Here is an 18,193-nt window from a genome sequence, read left to right as displayed (position 1 = left end):
ATCGTCTGCTTCCCATGGCTGTCCTGAACTTTAAGGGAGTTCACGTCAGTGAAGAACTTGACGCGCGTGCATGCGTGTGCATACGTGTGTGTGTGTGTGTGTGTTTTAATGTTCGTGGTTTTGGTTGCTGTGGACTGAAGGGTCTCTAGGGCTGATGCAGAGACGTGCGTGAAGTAAACAGCGCCTTTGTGGCTTATGTGCCCAGGACATGCTTGATTGCGATAGCTTTGATGGCCCTCCGGTCGTGATGGGTATGATCCGAGCAGGAGTGCCCTGGCCCATGGCCACCATGAGCTCATACCAGAAACTCCTAGCTCTGGAGGAAGAGGGAAGAAGGGTTTTCCTCTGCTGTTTGTATCTCTGCTGGTTTTGGAACGATGGAGGGAGTGGGGAGCATTGCTGCGGCTCTTACGTTTCAAGGGTGAGTGGCCACTGGGTGTCGCCTGGCTGGTTGCCAGGGAAGAATCCTGTACCTTCCCACTTCTAGGTGGTTGGGGTACGTTTAGAGACCAGAGATCGGTTCAGCCTCTGAGACGTTTGGCGTGCTCGGAGCCAGTGAGTCCGCTGTGCGCACGTGTGTGCATGCACAAAGCGATGTTCAGATTGCTAGTCTAGCTGTTGGGTCTGTGCCTAAATTCCATCGTCCAGGTGAGAAGTGAGTAAACGTTGCAACATACAGGTCTAAAGGTCTGACTCCAACTAGATGCTGGCTCTGATACGCGGCTGGATCTGGAGAGGGCCCTCGTTTGTATTTTTTATGTTGGCTGTTCCGCGGTTCTAGGTAAGCGAGAGTACACGGTCACAAAGAGGACAGGAGTGTTTTCTAGCACAGGGATGGCTGGCAGGAGATGGGAGGAGAGAACAGAACGTTCTTCTCTTTTTCGCTTTGGGGTTTTACAACTCTTGGGTTGTAGGGGTTGGGGACATGCCTGGTGGGAAGCCGATTCGGTTGTCATCACCCACGAGTGGCTCTGGCCTGGGATGCGGCCTTGGGAACGATGGGCAGGGGCCTGGTGGGGCTTGTCTTTGTCCTAGCTCTGCCTGGAGTTTGGAGGCCATCCTGCCGTTGGGGTCTTGACGTGGAAAGCCCAGGTAGAGGAGGAGGCAGCCAGCGGACGCTGCGTCCCCCTCGCCTCCTGCACCCGACGCGTATAGTTTTCTTGTGGATTTGCAAATGGCAGGTGCTGCCAGAGCTGTGTCTCTGTTAGTGTTCCTCTTGTTCCGAGTGGATTTGATCAGATTAAGGGGTTATAGTTTCTGGCTGCCGAGCCCTTTCTTCCAATGAATTCTTGGTTAGGATGGGCTTCGAAGGGGCCAGAGCTGTGCCTGCTTGACCGTGGCACTCCCCCTCCCCAAAGCTGGGGGATCCTCTCCCGGGAGAGCTTGGGAACCCTGACCTCACCTGCACGGTGAGGCCGGAGACAGGGAAGCCAGCAGCAGTGTGCTGGCAGCCCGGCCCTTCGATAGGAAAAAGTTGGGGGGAAGCCTTGAGTTGTCCCATCATTTGCCAGTTTCCTTGGTGCAACCGCTTTCACGATGGCCCATCTCGACGCGCCTTTGGGATGCTGCTGGGTGGGGAGTTGGGGTGCGCGTGCGTGATTGTCGTCGTGAGCCTGCCTGTGCCACCCTGTGCCGGGGCAAACGGGTATTCTGGGGGAGAAGAGCTTTACCGGGGCCCTTCCTTTCTTGGGCCTTGTCCCTCCCCGTGTCCCCACGTGTGGGTGCAGTGACCTCCATGACCACGGGCGAGACCCTCACGAGTGTGGGGCTCCTGCCTCCCCCCAGGGCCCGGAAAGGCCTTGGCAGAAGTGGCTGTCTGGTGGGCGGGGCCGGCAGCGGCCAGCCCGGACAGGACAAGCTCTCTGATGCCTGTGGCTTGGAGGCCTCCCGGGCGAGAGGCGAGAGGTCCAGGCGGTGGGGCACGACTTGTTCCGCAGCCAGTGGGCATTTGGACCTCTCTGCCCTAGCACGCGCCAGGGCCTTCTCGAAACCGCTAGTAGCGAGAGACGCCAGCCCTTCCCCGCCCAGCACCCCATGACTTACTGTGTCAAAAACTACTTTGACTGCAGATACGGACTCAGAGGAAGACGAAGGATTCCTGAAGGACGAGTGGTCTGCCCAAGGCCCGTCCAGCTCCAAACTGACGTCCTCCATCCTGTGTGGCATGGTGGCAAAGAACGGCAAGCCGGCCGGGGGCCCCAAGCTGAGTGAGCGGGGCCTGGCGGCCGCCCGGACTCTCAAACCCAAGCCGGCCGCCGGCAGGAAGCAGCCCTTTTGTTTGCTGCTTCGAGAGGTCGAGGCCCGATCCTCCTTCAGCGATTCCTCGGAGGACTCGTTTGACCAAGGTTACTAGCTCCAAACACAAAATACCTTCCGTGTTTCCTAGCGAGAGAGTGAGTGAGAGAGAGAGCGAGAGAGCGAGCGCGAGCGAGCGAGCACGCAGGAGATGGCAGGAGATGGCGGGCAGAGGTGGCCCGTCTGGGACGCCTCGGGAAGGGCGGCCGTCTTGGTTCTTGGCAGCGTAGCCTGCCGTATCCGCCTGAGTCTTTATTTTTGTTCTTACCTGTACCTGTATCATTGTGATAACGCCACGGCCTGGCTCTTTTTGAGCTTTTATATGGACTGTTTTTAGTCTCCACCCCTGTCCATTCTCCCCCTCTGCCCTCCTCCTCGCCTCCTCTGCCCCCTAGACCGCAGGCCTGGGTTGGGCGCTCTCGGGCGCGGACCCGGAGGAGGCCTCCGAGGGACATTTTGTAAATGGAATTCTGTCGTGTGGGCGTGTGACTTGATGTTTGTACCGCGATTTTGGTAATACCAAGCTTTATTAAACATACCGAGTTCATTTTTAACTAAACCCGTGTGCCTTGTCTCTCTTGCTGTGTCCTTACTAGACCGTTAGGTTGCTGCTCCCCCCATTTTGTCCCTCCTTCCCCTCCCCCCCGCCCCTCCCCCCCCCCCCCCCCCCCCACCAAGGGGCAGAGCTGGGGTGTGCAGTCTGCCGCTCTTTTCTATTGTTCAGATGTCCCCGGTAGCTCTTGGCATGCGTTTCATTCTTCAGACCGAAAGTCAGCTGCGTTCACCTCCAGCTTCATCTTTCTTCCTTTTTTTAATTTTTATTTTTTTTAGCTGCTCGTTTGTTTTTTTTCATTTTCTTAAAGCTCTGTTCCTGTGTGACAGCGGTTTAAAAAGACGAACACTCGTTTCCTAACACATATTTCTGTTTTAAAGGGCATGTAGGCAGTGCAGGGTCAAGACCATTTGCTGCCCCGAGTTTTGTTGTGAGATGTGAAAGCGTGGGCCTCATTGCCGTGTTGAGCGGCGGGGCACAGGCTTCGCCGAGAGCACTGGCCTAGGAGCCCACAGGCCTGGTCTGCCGGCACCCCGGCCCAGCCCGGGGAACCTCATTCGCCTCACTTGTGAAGAGAGGGTGGGGTTCAGTGACCCCTGCGAACACCCTGGCTCTGACTTTGCCCGGGTTAGGTGTGTCCCAGGGGCGGCGGGGGAGCCAGAGGATCCCTAAGTGTTTCCTCACCCTACTTTAGCATTTGCTTCAGGGTGGACCCCCCCTTCAGGGATTCCCAGAGCCCGGACCCCACGCTCCCTGAGTGAGGCCCAGACACGCAGAGGCCAACCTGGACGGGAACTGGCTTGGGCCCTGGGGCTGGACTCTACCCTGATTTCGTTCCTGGTCCGCCTTCTCCCTGCCCACACCCCTCGTCCTGATTGGCCCACATCCATTTTGGGTGACCAGGAGACGGCACAGCAGGGGGCCAGGTGCCCTTGGGACTCTCCTGTGCTGCTGCCCTCAGTCTGGGCCTGGGGGGGAGGCCACTAACCGACCAGCCAGCCTCCTTTGCCGGGCCTCCCTCAGCCCTGGCCTCTGCAGACCAGTCTGGCTGGTTCATCATTCCCTGACCCTTTCCTTTCCTCCCCGGGCTCCTCCCCTTTAAAGCCAAAGTTCCAGCTTCCATGTTTTTAAGCTCTCCTGCCCCAGCTCAGATCCTGTAGAGAAGCAGGCAGCCCCTCCCGCTCTGATCTCTTCGCAAGGGGCCATTGGCCGAGAGTGGGCAGAGGGAGCCAGGGGCCCTCAGACCAGGCCGGATGCAGCCGTGGAGAGAGCCCAGATAGGGGGAGGGGAGGGGCCTTGCTGCGCACACCAGCTGGCGAGGTCTTGACAGGGATATTTGGGTAATAGGGACTTCTGACATCCGGTACTAAAACACCTGACTGCTTGGCTTTCTAGTGTCTGCTCTCTCCTCCCAGCAGCTTGACCATACCTTCACCCTTGATCCCTACCCATGATGCTTTGAATGTCTGTTTTGGTCTCTTGCATTCGCTCTCACGCTGCACTCTGGACGCAAAGCGAAGGCTGGGAGTAGGGCAGACGGCGCAGCGGGTCACTGAGCTTGGGTGCGAGCCTGGCTCGTTGCTCCGTAGGTAGGCAAAACCCTTTTCTTTGTGTCCCCTCTGCACCCCCCCTCCTCGGGGTTTGCCCCCATCGGCTATGGCAGCAGCGGATTGCTTTGGCATTTATCAATCGGGTTTTGGAAACCGAACCAAGTTAACAACAGACAACCCCACTGTACTGAGCCAAGAGATTTTTGTTGGTGGTGTTTTTTGTTTCTTTTTATAAAAGTTTTTCTCTATTTGCTTGGGCTTCTTTGTTGGGACTTTTTCTACCCTCTGCCCTTGGCAAGCCCTGTGACCTCAGGTGTGGACAGCTCTAGAAAGGCTTTCTTGGTCCGGAGACCCCCTCTACTCCCCCTGCCCCGCAGACCCCAGCCTGAGTAGACCGGCCGCCATGGGAAATAGCCAGTGGGGGCTTGTCACGCTCCCAGCAGCCGGAGGTGGGGAGCGTCTCGGGAGACCAAGATCCTCTGTGTCTCCGCTTTGGGGGAAGCACGCCCTGGTTTTGACTTTTCCCTTCCAAGCACTCTCCCGTCTCAGGGTGCTGGGATTGGGCTGCTGCTGGCCGACTGGTGTCCAACATAGACATCCCGGGCATCCGGAAACCCAGAGCCGGCCCTCCCCCACCGGGCGTTGCCGATGGGGACTCCTGGATGGGAGAGAGTTCTGGAGTCTCCACACCTGAGCAGCCAGGGGAGGCCTTCTCTACAAGGGAAAACCGGCCACACGTCTGACCCCGTGCCCCCACCCCGGCCAGCCCCCCGCCCGCCGCCCTGCTCAAATTGGCCCACCCCAGGGAGGCCCGCCGTGGGGGACCCAGGCGCTGTCGAAAGTCTGCCTACACTTAGCCTGCTTTGCCGCTGTGGCCCGCTGGGGCGGAGACAGAACCGTGTGATGTCTGCAATGTGAATGGACCGCAAGTGCGCACTGCCTGCCTGCCTGCCCCGCTGGCCTCCATCCTGCTTCATCCATTGCTCCGGGGGGCCGGGTCTCCTCCTCCTCCTCCCCCTCCTCCTCCTTTCTCCCTCCTCCCCCTCCTCCTCCTCCTAACAAACCTCTGCCTCTGCCTCCTGCCTTTCTCAACTCCCTTCAGGGATTCCTTGAGCTCATCTCCACCTTCCTCACCGAGGGGTCGCTCGGCACAGACCGAGGCTCCCTCGGTTAAGGGTTAGACAGAGCCCCTGCCTCCATTGGCGCACCCAGGGCCGCCACTTTGGGCTGTTAGTTGCACGCAAGCAGGCAGGTGGCTTGGGGCGTGGTGGGAGAACGTGGACTTGGCCAGCTGTCTCTGTCCCTCTCCATCCCCTGAGCGCAGGTGCTTCCCAAGGTAGAGTAGGGGGGATCTGGGCCACCTCCGTATTTCCCTTCCCCCTTCCTGCTGCAGAGGGGCACCTCCAGCCTCGCCTGGCCCTGCCCTCGGTCAGCAGCCCCCAGAGCCACCTTCACACTCCCAGCAGTCTGGGCAGACCCCACCCTTGGGCAGACGTCCCTTGGGCATCTCGTGGGCAGTTGGCTTCTGATGCTCTCGTGCCTGCCTGCCCTTGTGGTGTCAGCCTGTCTCTTGGGGAAGGTCGGAAGCAAGCTCGTTACCTGCCTACAGTCTCTTGGAGGGCTCGGTTCATGTGCAGGGAGCACTGCCTTTCCTGCCCCTGCCTGCCAGCCTGCCACCTGCCCCGCCTTTGTTCCCATGGCCCGAGCTGGGCTCAGGGCTGCAGGTTCCCAGGCGGGAGGCCGGTTCCCATGGAGAAGTACATCTCTGTTCACCAGCTGGAGACACAGGCTGAAGCTCCTTTAGATTCTTTCCAGGAGATTCTGGGTGGCAAGACAGCCAGGCAGCCCTGGGTTTGAGTCCTGCCTGAGCACTTGGCCGCACCGAGTCTCCGTCTCCTGGTGTAGAGTGGGCTGGTGCTTCTCCCTTCCCGGCTCCCCATGGGTCGTGAGGCATAGCCAGCTTGTGGCTCCCTTGGCCTTGGGGACAGTGGCTTCTTTCTGCTCAACAGGCTTGCCCTGTTTGTTTGATGCTTGTTGAGCCTGCGAAGTGCTTTCTCCTACGTATTGGGAGCCTCCCCTTACCTGGGGGAGGGGGGGCGCTGGGGAGACCATCCCTTGCCACAGATGAGACAATAGGTGCTCACGGAGGGCTGAGATTTGCCCCAGGCTTCTTGGCTCAGGGGGATCCTTGGAAGTCAAGTTTGGATCCCAGCGTCTGCTCAGGGCTACAACCCAGGGGGTTTCCGCTCCCCCAAGAGGAGATCAAACTCCACGTTCTCACCACCAGCCCCAGACCCCCAGGCGCCTGAGTCCCCAGGGCCCTCTCCCGCCTCCTTTCTGTCCCTCCCTGGCCTCCTCTTTCCTTCTCTCCTGCCTCCTTCCTCAGCCTCCATGTTGTATGTCGGGGCGTGTGTGTGTGTGTGTGTGTGTGTGTGTGTGTGTGTGTGCGCGCGTGTGCGTGAGACGGTGGAGAGAGCTGTCTCCAGTCCTTGTCCGTGTGTCTGTCCCCCTCCCCACAGCACAGGTGCATGTGGTGTTCCCCTTACAGAAACCCTCTGATTCCCAAGGCCGCTGCCCACCTCTGGGCTGTCCGGGATGCCCATGTCTTGGGCTTGCTGTGATGGGGTCACTGGGCCATCGGGGGGACTTGTGGGCTGGTATTGGACCACCCCCGGCCGGTGAGGAGTGAGGAGCTAGGCTGGAGCTGTGGCATCCCTCGCTGGTGCCCCGGCCGAGCAGGGGCGGTGGGGGGTGGTACCCACCCGGGCCAAGGCTCTGACTCGCCCCCTGTTTTCTGCACCAGATGAGAGCTCCGAGGAGGAGGACGAGGAGGATGAGCTGGAGGAGGAGGAGGACGAGGCTGCCGGCGGCTATAGGCTGGGGCCCCGGGAACGGGCCCTGTCGCCAGGCCTGGAGGAGAGCGGGCTGGGCCTGCTGGCCCGCTTTGCGGCCAGTGCCCTCCCCAGCCCCACAGTGGGGCCGTCCCTCTCGGTGGTGCAGCTGGAGGCCAAGCAGAAGGCCCGGAAGAAGGAAGAGCGGCAGAACCTGATGGGTAAGTACCGGCAGGTGGACTTGGAGGGACGCCGCTGCCCCATCCTTCGGACAGGAAACCAAGGCTCGGGGGAGGCTAGAAGCAGAGCTGGGGGGCCAGTGGAGCCCTGCCTCGTGGGCCCCCATCCTGAGCAGAGTGGTCCTGGTGACGTGGGCCCGGCCCGCCCCAGGAGGGGTCGCCAGAGCTCTGCAGGTGACCTTCATTGTATGTGCACCTGATGGACGTATGTAGCCTGGCCCCGTCCGCTTCAGGCGTCCGGGGACGGGCCGTTCCGGGAAGCACAGAGGCCTCAGATCTGCTCCCTGGGGGGCTGGAGCAGCCCAGGGGAGGCTACTCCAGGTAGGTGACACCCAGGCTGAAGCACGACAGAGAGGAGGCACTAGGCTAAGTGTCATAGGAGAAACACAGGTACAGGTAGAGGCACAGGCCGGCCACGCAGAGGTTTGGAGGAAGAGGAAGCCCCTTCTGTCTGGGCATTAGAGGCGGTTCAGTCAGCGAGATGGCCATGCAGCCTGGGGTGGGGGCCCGGAGGAGGTCATCCCTAGGGGGTTGCCGGGCGCCGTGTGCCTGTTAGCCGGGCTCACCGTCCAGCTGCCCGGGTGGGCACATGGAGACGGCCGGGAGCTCCGGCCGGAGGCGAGGCCTTGTCCTGGGCCCACTTCTTCCTCTCTGCTTGTCTGGTCGTAGCCGTGCCTTCTTGGGACAAACAGGGGACCTTCTCCTGGGCCCACCTCCATTCCCACTAGGCCAAGTATCCCCACACGGACCTGGTTTACCTGCGTCTGGGGCGTTGGAGAGTGAGATGGTCCCACGTGTGTGTGCTGACCTGGGCTTGGCCCGCCCTCCCGGTCCCTCTCTGGGTCTCGGAGGTCCACGGGAGTCCCTCCTGGCAGGGGCCGGGACAGGGAACATGGGCACAGTACTGCCACCCTGCTCTCCCCCCAGGTCTCTCCCAGCTGCCCCTGGCTTCATTTCTTGCAGGCTCCAGGACAAAGGCTCATTCCTGCGGCCTGTACCGCCCCCTGGGACCCCATCTCTGGGGCAGCCTCGCAGTCTCCTTCCTCCTCCTTCTCACTCCCTCTCACCCCACGTCCTGCCGTTGTTCCCTGGGAACTTAGGGCCTGGTTCCCCCGGACAGTGGCGCTGGCCTCCCTTCCGGCTTGCCTTGCTCAGGTTTTCTTTACGGTGAAGCAGCTGGAGGGCTTTTCCTCAAAGGTCGCACTTGACCAGACCGCTTCTCTGCTGAGAACCTCTCACTGGTCCCCCATTGCCCTCTGGTCACATTCTACCTATCTGCTCCCCCACCCTCAGGCTGTGGCTGCTCAGACACCCATCATCCTGTCCACAGCCCCCAGCCTCACCCCCAAACGCACCAGCCATCCTGGAACCTGCAGGCTTCTGCATTTCACCCAGGTTGTCAAATGTATTGGCAGAGTTCACATCATCCACCCGCCGCCCCCACCCCATTTTTTTTTTTTTTTTTTTAAACTCTGAGGGGTCTGTAGTGATGTTTTCTTCTTCATTGCTGATACAAATGACTTATTTCTGCTCTATTTCTTGGTCAGTGTGGCCAGAAGTTATCAATTTTATTAATTTCTGCCCTTTATTTCCTTCCTTCCTGTTCACTCTTGGTATAATTGCCAACCACTTCCTATTTTTTAAGGTGCAAGCTTAGGTTATCAACTTGGGACCTTCTTTTTTTTTTTGTGGAGACTTGTAAAGCTCTCTCTCAACACTGTTTTAGCTGCATCTCATGCATTTTATGTTGTCCTGTTTTTAGTATGACTCAGTTCAACACATTTCTTTTTTTGTTAATTTTATTTTTTTAAATTTACACGCAAATTAGTTGGCATTTAGCGCAACAATGATTTCAGGAGTGGATTCCTTAAAGCCCCTTACCCAGTTGGCCCATCCCCACTCCCACAGCCCCTTCAGTAACCCTCAGTTTGTTCTCCATATTTATGAGTCTCTTCTGTTTTGTCCCCTCCCTGGTTTTATATTATTTTTGCTTCCCTGCCCGTATGTTCATCTGTTCTGTGTCTTAAAGTCCTCATATGAGTGAAGTCATGATTTTTGTCTTTCTCTGACTGACTGATTTCACTTAGCATAATACCCTCTGGTTCCATCCACGTAGCTGCAAATGGCAAGATTTCATTCTTTTTGATGGCCGAGTAATACTCCATTGTATATATAGACCACATCTTCTTTATCCATTCATCCATCGATGGACATTTGGGCTCTTTCCATCCTTTGGCTATTGTTGATAGTGCTGCTATAAACATTGGGGTGCATGTGCCCTTTTGAAACAGCACACCTATATCCCTTGGATAAATACCAAGTAGTACAATTGCTGGGTCATAGGGTAGTTCTGTTTTTAGTTCTTTTGAGGAACCTCCATGCAGTTTTTTCCAGTTTGCATTCCCACCAGCAGTCAAAAGAGATCCTCTCTCTCCATATCCTCGCCAACATCTGTTGTTGCCTGAGTTGTTCATATTAGCCATTCTGACAGGTGTGAGGTGGTATCTCATTGTGGTTTTGACTTGTATTTCCCTGATGATGAGTGATGTTGAGCAGTTTTTCACGTGTCGGTTGGCCATCTGGATGTTTTCCTTGGAGAAGTGTCTATTCATGTCTTTTGCCCATTTCTTCACTGGATTATTTGTTTTTTGGGTGTTGAGCTTGGTAAGTTCTTTATAGATTTTGGATACTAACCCTTTATCTGATATGTCGTTTGCAAATATCTTCTCCTTTTAGTTTTGCTGATTGTTTCTTCAGCTGTGCAGAAGATTTTTATTTTGATGAGGTCCCAATAGTTCATTTTTACTTTTGTTTCCCTTGCCTCCGGAGACGTGTTGAGTAAGAAGTTGCTGTGGCCAAGGGCAAAGAGGTTTTTGCCTGCTTTCTCCTCGAGGGTTCTGATGGCTTCCTGTCTTACATTGAGGTCTTTCACCCATTTTGAGTTTATTTTTTGTGTCTGGTGTAAGAAAGTGGTCCAGGCTCATTCTTCTGCATGTCACTGTCCAGTTTTCCCAGCACCACTTGCTGAAGAGACTGTCTTTCTTCCATTGGATATTCCTTCCTGCTTTGTCAAAGACCAGTTGGCCATACGTTTGTGGGTCCATTTCTGGGTTCTCTATTCTGTTCCACTGGTCTCAGTGTCTGTTTTTGTGCCAAGTTCAACACTTCTCTTAATTTATCTTGTGATTTCTACTTTTATCCAATGATTATTTACAAGTATTATTTATTTTCCAAATATGGTGGGCATTACCTTGTTATTTACTTGTTACTGGTTTCTAACATAATTCCATCTTGGTCAGAAAGAGTACTCTATATAATTTCAATCTTTATTGTTTGTTTATTTATCTTTTGAGAGAGAGAGAGCGCGCACGCGCGTGTGTGTGAGCACAAGCAGGGGAGGGGCAGAGAGAGAGGGAGACACAGAATCCGAAGCAGGCTCCAGGCTCTGAGCTGTCAGCACAGAGCCCGATGCAAGGCTCGAACTCACAAACTGGGAGATCATGACGTGAGCCAAAGTCGGAGGCCCAAGCAACTGAGCCACCCAGGCGCCCCTATAATTTCAATCTTTTAAAATTTGAGGATATATGGTGTTTCCTAGTAAATGTACTGTGTGCACTTAAAGAATGTGATTCTGACGTCATTATACACAGTGTTCTGTAAGTCATTCCGTTCTATCAGGCAACTCAATGCGATTGAAAGTATTAAGATCTTGTGTGTCTTTACTTGTTGTCTAGTTTTATCAGTTGCTTACAGATACATATAAAACCTCTGGCTATGGATTGCAGGATTTTCTTTCTCCTTATAATTTAACTCTGGACGTTTGCTTCATGTATTTGAAGCTCTGTTATTGGGTGCATATGTACGTTTATGAGTTCCTGTTTTCCTCTTAAAGTGATCCTTTTATTATTACCAAGTGTTCTATCTCTTAATGTATTTTGTTTTGAAATCCCTCTTACCTGATATTAAACTGTCACTACCCTTTTTTTTTCATTTTGAGAGAGAGAGAGAGCACACCCATGAGTGTGTGCAGAGGATGGGAGGGCAGAGGAAGAGGGAGAGAAAGAGGGAGAATCTTAAGCAGGCTGCACGCCCATCGTGGAACCAGATGTGGGTGGGGCTTGGTTCTAGCTCATGACCATGAGATCAAGACCTGAGCCAATATCAAGAGTCGGATGCTTAACCTACTGAGCCACCCAGGCGCCCCACACTCCACCTTTGTTAATGCTTCCTCTTTGCGTGGTATGTCTTTTTCCACTCATTTAGTCATTTTACCTTTGTCTTAATATGTAAAGTCTCTTTTAGACAGCTTATAGTTGGGTCCTTTTCAATCTGTTTTGTAATCTCTGTCTTTTCATTGGAGAGCTTAATTTTTTAACATCTAATGTAATTATTGACATGCTCAGGTTTGAATCTACCCTTAAATCACAACTTTGTGGAGCTATAATTCACATCACATAAAATTCATCCTTTATTTTTTTTTTTAATTTTTTTTTTTAACGTTTATTTATTTTTGAGACAGAGAGAGACAGAGCATGAACGGGGGAGGGTCAGAGAGAGAGGGAGACACAGAATCCGAAACAGGCTCCAGGCTCTGAGCTGTCAGCACAGAGCCCGACGCGGGGCTCGAACTCACGGACCGCGAGATCATGACCTGAGCCGACGTCGGATGCTCAACCGACTGAGCCACCCAGGCGCCCCTAAAGTTCATCCTTTAAAGTGTACAGTTTGATGGGTTTTTTTGTATTCACAGAGCTGTGCAACCATTATCACTGTCTAATTTCAGAACATTTTTATCCCCCCATCCCCGACAAGAATCCCTATACCTATTCATATCACTCCCCCTATTCCCTGAACCACTATTCTCTGCCTTCTATGGATTTCTCTATCCTGGACATTTCATATAAATGAAATCATACCATATGTGGCTTTTCGTATCTGGCTGCTTTCAGTTGGTGTAATTGTCTGAAGGTTCATCCATGGTATATGTCAGCACTTACTACTTTTTTTTTTTTTTTTTTTTTTTTAGAGCAGTTTTAAGTTCGTAGCAAAATTGAGAGGAAGGTACAGAGATATCCTCTATACGTGCTATGCACCCCCCACCCCCGCCCCATGCACAGCCTCCCCCCCATCATCGGCATTCCCCACCAAAGTGGTGCATTTGTTACCATTGATGAACCTACACGGACCCATCACTGTCACCCAGAATTCATAGTTTACATTAGGATTCACTCCTGGTGTTGTACATTCTGTGGGTTTGGGCACATGTGTAATGGTGTAAAAACACCATTAGTGTGTCATGCAGAGTAGTTTCACTGCCTAAAAATCCTCTGGATTCATCCCTCTCCTCCCCTCGCACCCTGGCAATCCCTGACACTCTTAATGTCTGAACAGTTTTGCCTTCTGTAGAATGTCACATACTATGCACTTAAAGGTGTCTCCGTGTCTTTTCATGACTTGACAGCTTGTTTCTTTTTAGCTTTTACCTTTGAATAATATTCCATTGTCTGGACGGGCCACCGTTTATTTATTCATTCACCTGTTCAAGGACATCTTGGTGGCCTCCAGGGTTTGGCGCTTTCGACTAAAGCTGCTGTAATCATCTGTGTGTAGTTTTGTGTGTGTGGACGCAAGTTTTTAACCCCTTTGGGTAAATACCAAGGAGCGTGATTGCTGGATCGTATGGCAGGAACACGTTCGGTTTTGTAAGACATTGCCGGAATGTCTTACAAAGTGGCTGTGCCGTTTTGCCTTCCCAGCAGCGGTGAACAGGATTTGTCAACCTTGCCAGCATTTAGCGTTAGTGTTTTGGATTTTGGACATTTTAATAGGTGTGTAGTGGTATTTTGTTGTTTTAATTTGCATTCCTAGTGACATGAGGTGGAACATCTTTTCGAATGCTTCTTTGCCATCTCTGTATCTTTGGTGACATGTCTATTCCAATTTTTGACCCATTTTTAAAATCAGGGTCTTTTCTTAATGTTGAATTTTAAGAGTTCTTTATCTGTTTTGGAGAACGGACCTTTATCCGGTGTGTCTTTTGCAGAAATTTTCTCCTAGTCTCTGGCTTGTCTTTTCATTCTCTTTATGGTGTCTTTCACAAACCAGAAATTTCTACTTTTAGGGAAGCCCAGCTTTTGTGGATTGTCCTTTGGGTGTCGTATCTGAAAATTCACTGCCAAACCCAGGGTCATCTGGATTTCTCTTACCTTTTCTTTTAGGGGTTTTTGAGTTTTGCATTTTACATTTAGTCCTGTGATCCATTTTGGGTTAATTTTTGTAAAGACATTAGTTCTGTGTCTAGGTTCACTTTTTTGCGTGTGGATCTCCAGTGGTTCCCATACCATTTGTTGAAAGAACATCTCCTTTCTCCATTGTATTGCCTTTACTCCGTGTCAAAGATTATGTGATTAAATTTATGGGAGTCTGTTTTGGGGTTCCATTCTGTGCCATTGATCTGTTTGTTCTTTTGTCAGTATCTCGTTGGATTACTGTGGCTTTATACTAGGTCTTGCAGTCATGTACTGTCTTCTTACTTTGTCCTTCTTCCATATTGAGTTGGTCATTCTGGGTTTCTTGCCTCTCCATATAGACTTTGGCATTAGTATGTTGATGTCCACTTCTGGGGGGGATTGTATCGAATCTATAGATCAAAATGGGAAGAATTGGCATCTTGACAATATCAAGTCTTCCTATCCATGAACATGGAAAGCCTTCTTTGATTTCTTTCATAAGAGTTTTGTAGTTTCCATCCCATAGCTCTTGTACATATTTTGTTAGATTTAACCTAGGTATTTCATTTTGGGGAGTGCTAATGTAAACAGTATTGTGTTTTAAATTTCAAATTCCACTTGTTCATTGCTAGTATGTAGGAAAGTGATGGACTTTGGTATGTGAAGGTTGTAAAATGCAGCCTTGCTATGATTGCTTATTAATTCCAGGAGATTTTTTGGGTGTATTCTTTCAGATTTTCTACATAGATACTCACTCATGGCATCCGTGAACAAAGATAGTTCTATTTCTTCTTTCCCAATCAATATACCTTTTTTTTTTTTTTTTATTGCATTAGCAAGGACTTCTATGATCTTGAAAAGGAGTGGTGAGAGGGGACAACCTTGCCTTGTTCCTGATCGTAGTGGAAAAGCCTCTGTAGTTTCTTACCCATAAATATGATGCTAGCTGTAAGGTTTTTGTAGATGTTGAGGAAGTTCTCCTCTGTGCTTACTTTACTGAGAGTTTTTATGATGAATGTATGTTGAATTTTGTCACATGCTTTTCCTGCATCTGTTAATATCATGAGATTTTTCTTTAGCCTGTTGATGTGATGGACTACATTAATTGTTTTTGATTTCTGAATGTTGAACAAGCCCTGCATACCTGGGATAAATCTCACTTGATTGTGGCGTATAATTTTTTTCATACATTGCTGGATTTGATTTGCTAATATTTTGTTGATACTTCGCATTTATGTTTATGGGAGATATTGATGTGTAGTTTTCTCTGTCTGGTTTTGGTATTAGGATAATTCTGGCCTCGTAGAATGAGTTAGGAAGTATTCCTTCTGCCTCTGTCCTCTGGAAGAGATAGTAGAGAATTGGTATAATTTCTTCCTTAAATGTTTCGTTGAATTCAACAGTGACCACATTCGGGCTTGGCATTTTCTGTTTTAGAAGGTCATTAATTGTTGATTCAACTCCTTTAATAGATAAAGACCCTTCATAAAGACCTGTTTCTTCTTATGTGACTTCAGACCTTTTTATGTCTAAATAATACTCCTTTTTATGAGTATACCACATTTTGTTTCTACTCTTTTGTTTTTGTTTCTGTTTGGGGGCTATCGTGAATAATGCAGCTCTGAATATTTACGTACATGTTTTTGTGTGGACACGTTTTCAGTTCTGGCTACATTTTTTTTTCAATGTTTATTCATTTTTGAGGGGGGGGGAGAGGGAGGGTCAGAGAGAGAGAGGGGACACAGAACCCGAAGCAGGCTCCAGGCTCCGAGCTGTCAGCACAGAGCCCGACCTGGGGCTCGAACTCACACACCGTGAGATCATGACCCGAGCTGAAGTCGGATGCTTAACCAACTGAGCCACCCAGGCGCCCCTGTTCTGGCTACAAATCTAAGGGTCAAATCACTGGGTTATTTGGTAACTTAATGTTTAACCTTTTGAGGACCTGCCAAACCGTTTTCGAAAGTGGTCTCACCATTTTATATTCCCACCAACAGCCTGTGAGAGTTTCGGTTTCTTCACATCCCCCTTCTTGTCGTTACGTTGTTTTGTGGTTTCGATGTGCATTTCTCCCGATGACGGTGAGCAGCCTTTCATGTTGCTCAGCCGTCCGTATGTCTGGAGAGGTGCCTATTTAAATCCCTATTTCTTAATTGGGTTGTCATTTTGTTGTTACGAGCTCTTTGTACATTCTGGCTGTAACTCTGACTGTGCTTCGCAAGTGTTTTCTCCCATTCTGTAAGTTGTCTGTTTATTCTCTTGGGTTGTTTGAAATAACCGTTTCCAATTTGCACGAAGTCCAGAGAGATCACTTGCACTTCGGGCGTTTATGCAAGCGAGTATTGCCTAACCCAAGGTCACAGAGATCTAGTCCTGTTTTCACTGAAGAGTGTTATGGTTTGTGACTTACAGTTAGGTGTGTGATCCATTTTGAGTTGATTTTTTGTGTATGGAGTGATGGAGGGGCCTTTGCACGTGAAGATCCATTTGGCCCAGTATCCTATGTGTTGAGAAGTCCGTTCTTTTCCCATTGCACACTCTTGGTGCCCTTGTGAAAAATCAGCGGAACCTAAATATGAAGGATTATTTCTGGACCCTCAGTTCTAGTCCATTGATCCCTACGTCTGTTCTTAGCCCAGTAGCATCCTGTCTTGATTACTGGAGGAATTACTGTAGGAAGCTTTGAAATTGGGAAGTAGGAGTCCTCCATATTTGTTCTCCTTTTTCAGGATTGCCTTGGTGCCTCAGAGTCCTTTGCATTCCATAGGGATTTTGGGATTAGCTTGTGAATTGCTGCAAAAAAGCCACCTGGGATTCTGATTAGGAATGGTGCTAAATCGGGGAGTGCTGGCACCTTGACAATGGAAGTTTTTTAATCCAGGAACATGGGATGTCTTTCCACTCATTTGTGTCTTTAATTTTTGTCAACGACGTTTCATACTTTTCACTGTACAACTCTAGGACTCCTTTTGTTAAACTCAGTTTTAAGTATTTGTTTTTCTGATGCTATTGTGAATGGATTCTTTTCCTTTTTGGAGTGTTCACTGCCAGTGTATAGAAATGTATCCTGTGACCTCGCTGGACTCATTTGTTCGTTCTAATAGGTTTTTAGTAGATTCCTTAGTGTTTTCTATAATACAAGATCATGTCATCTGCAAACAGAGCGGCAGATGGGTATACCTTTTCTTTCTTTTTGTAGCCTAATTGCCTTGGCTACAATATTCTGTACAATGTTGAACGGTAGTGGTCAGAGCAGGTATCTTTGTCTTCTGATCATAGGGGTTGAGGATATTCATTCTGCCGCCATTAGGTATGATGTTACTGGTGGCTTTTTTATGGCTGTCTTTGTCAGGTGGAAGGAATTTCCTTCTTTTCCCAGTTGGAGTGATCTTATCACGAAAGGGCGCTAGGTTTGGTCAGTTACTTCTTCTGCGTCTGTGGAGGTATTCCTGTGGTTTTTGTCCTTTATTACGGTGTATTACACTGATTTTTTGAAAATATTTATTTATTTTTGAGAGAGCGAGAGGGTGAGTGAGCAGGGGAGGGGACAGAGGGATAGAGGGAGAGACAGATTCCCAAGCAGGCTTCACACCGTCAGCACAGAGCTGGTCATGGGGCTTGAACCTGTGAACCGTGAGAGCATGACGTGAGCCGTAACCAAGCGTCAAACGCTCAACCGACTGAGCCACCCAGGCACCCTCACGTTGATTTTCTTACACGTCGAACCAACCTTGTATTCCTGGAATAAATCCCCCTTGGTCATAGCGTATAATCTTTTTTACCTGTTTCTGGATTATGCTCATGTGTGTTTGTGAATTGTTGTATCTTCCTAGTGAGTTGACCATTTATTATGTAAATATATCCTTTGTCTCTAGTAACAAGTTTTGTCTTAAGGAAGGTCAGTTTTGTCTGATGTTTATATTTATGCTTATTCAGCTCTTTTTGGTTAGTGTTTGGATGGGTTATCTTTTCCATCCTTTGACTTGCAGTCTCTTTGGGTCTCACCCTTCTGTTTTATATTTTCTGTGCTTTTTGTTGTCTGTTCCTCCCTTGTTACCGCATTTCTTGGGGGCGGAGGCAGGAGCACAGGACACTGGGTGGGCATCACAGACATGGACTCTGCTCCCTGCCGCAGCCCTGTGTGGCAGTGAGGGCTCGGCACGTCCTCCCCTCTCTCTGGGCTTCCTGCCTGTCCCCACTCGAGGATAGGCCTGTCCCCTCACAGAGCCCGTTTCCTGTGTCCCGGGCACCACTCATGCTGCCCCACTGGCCTCACGAGTATTTGTCCCCCGGGCCGACCTTACTCCACGCTTGAAAGTGTCCGCTGCCCGTCGCAGCTCTGTCCGTTCTCTGGCCCTGCTCCCTACGCGGCTCACCTGCAGCGTTTCGCTGCCTGGGGGTTTCCTTCCGGCTTTCTGCAGGGGGCTGTCATCAGGTGGGTCAAACCCGGCAGCAGAACCCCAGCCTTTTATGGCCTGGACCCTGATCAGCCATG

The 18,193-nt window shown here is 50.9% G+C and overlaps 1 protein-coding gene across 4 annotated transcripts in view; it reads left to right on the top strand.

Annotated features, from left to right (window-relative positions):
* TNRC18 (trinucleotide repeat containing 18) overlaps positions 1 to 18,193 on the top strand; it is an 88,045-nt gene that overhangs the window by 50,259 nt on the left and 19,593 nt on the right. For all 4 annotated transcript variants that reach the window (XM_042972045.1, XM_042972044.1, XM_042972042.1 and 1 more), the window contains 2 exons: positions 2,070 to 2,345; positions 7,202 to 7,450. In XM_042972045.1, coding sequence (XP_042827979.1) covers positions 2,070 to 2,345; positions 7,202 to 7,450 — 525 coding nt within the window. The remainder of the gene's footprint in view (positions 1 to 2,069; positions 2,346 to 7,201; positions 7,451 to 18,193) is intronic.

The sequence above is a fragment of the Panthera tigris genome, chromosome E3 (genome assembly GCF_018350195.1).
Source record: "Panthera tigris isolate Pti1 chromosome E3, P.tigris_Pti1_mat1.1, whole genome shotgun sequence".
Lineage (NCBI taxonomy): Eukaryota > Metazoa > Chordata > Mammalia > Carnivora > Felidae > Panthera > Panthera tigris.
This window is presented reverse-complemented; position numbering and strand designations above follow the sequence as displayed.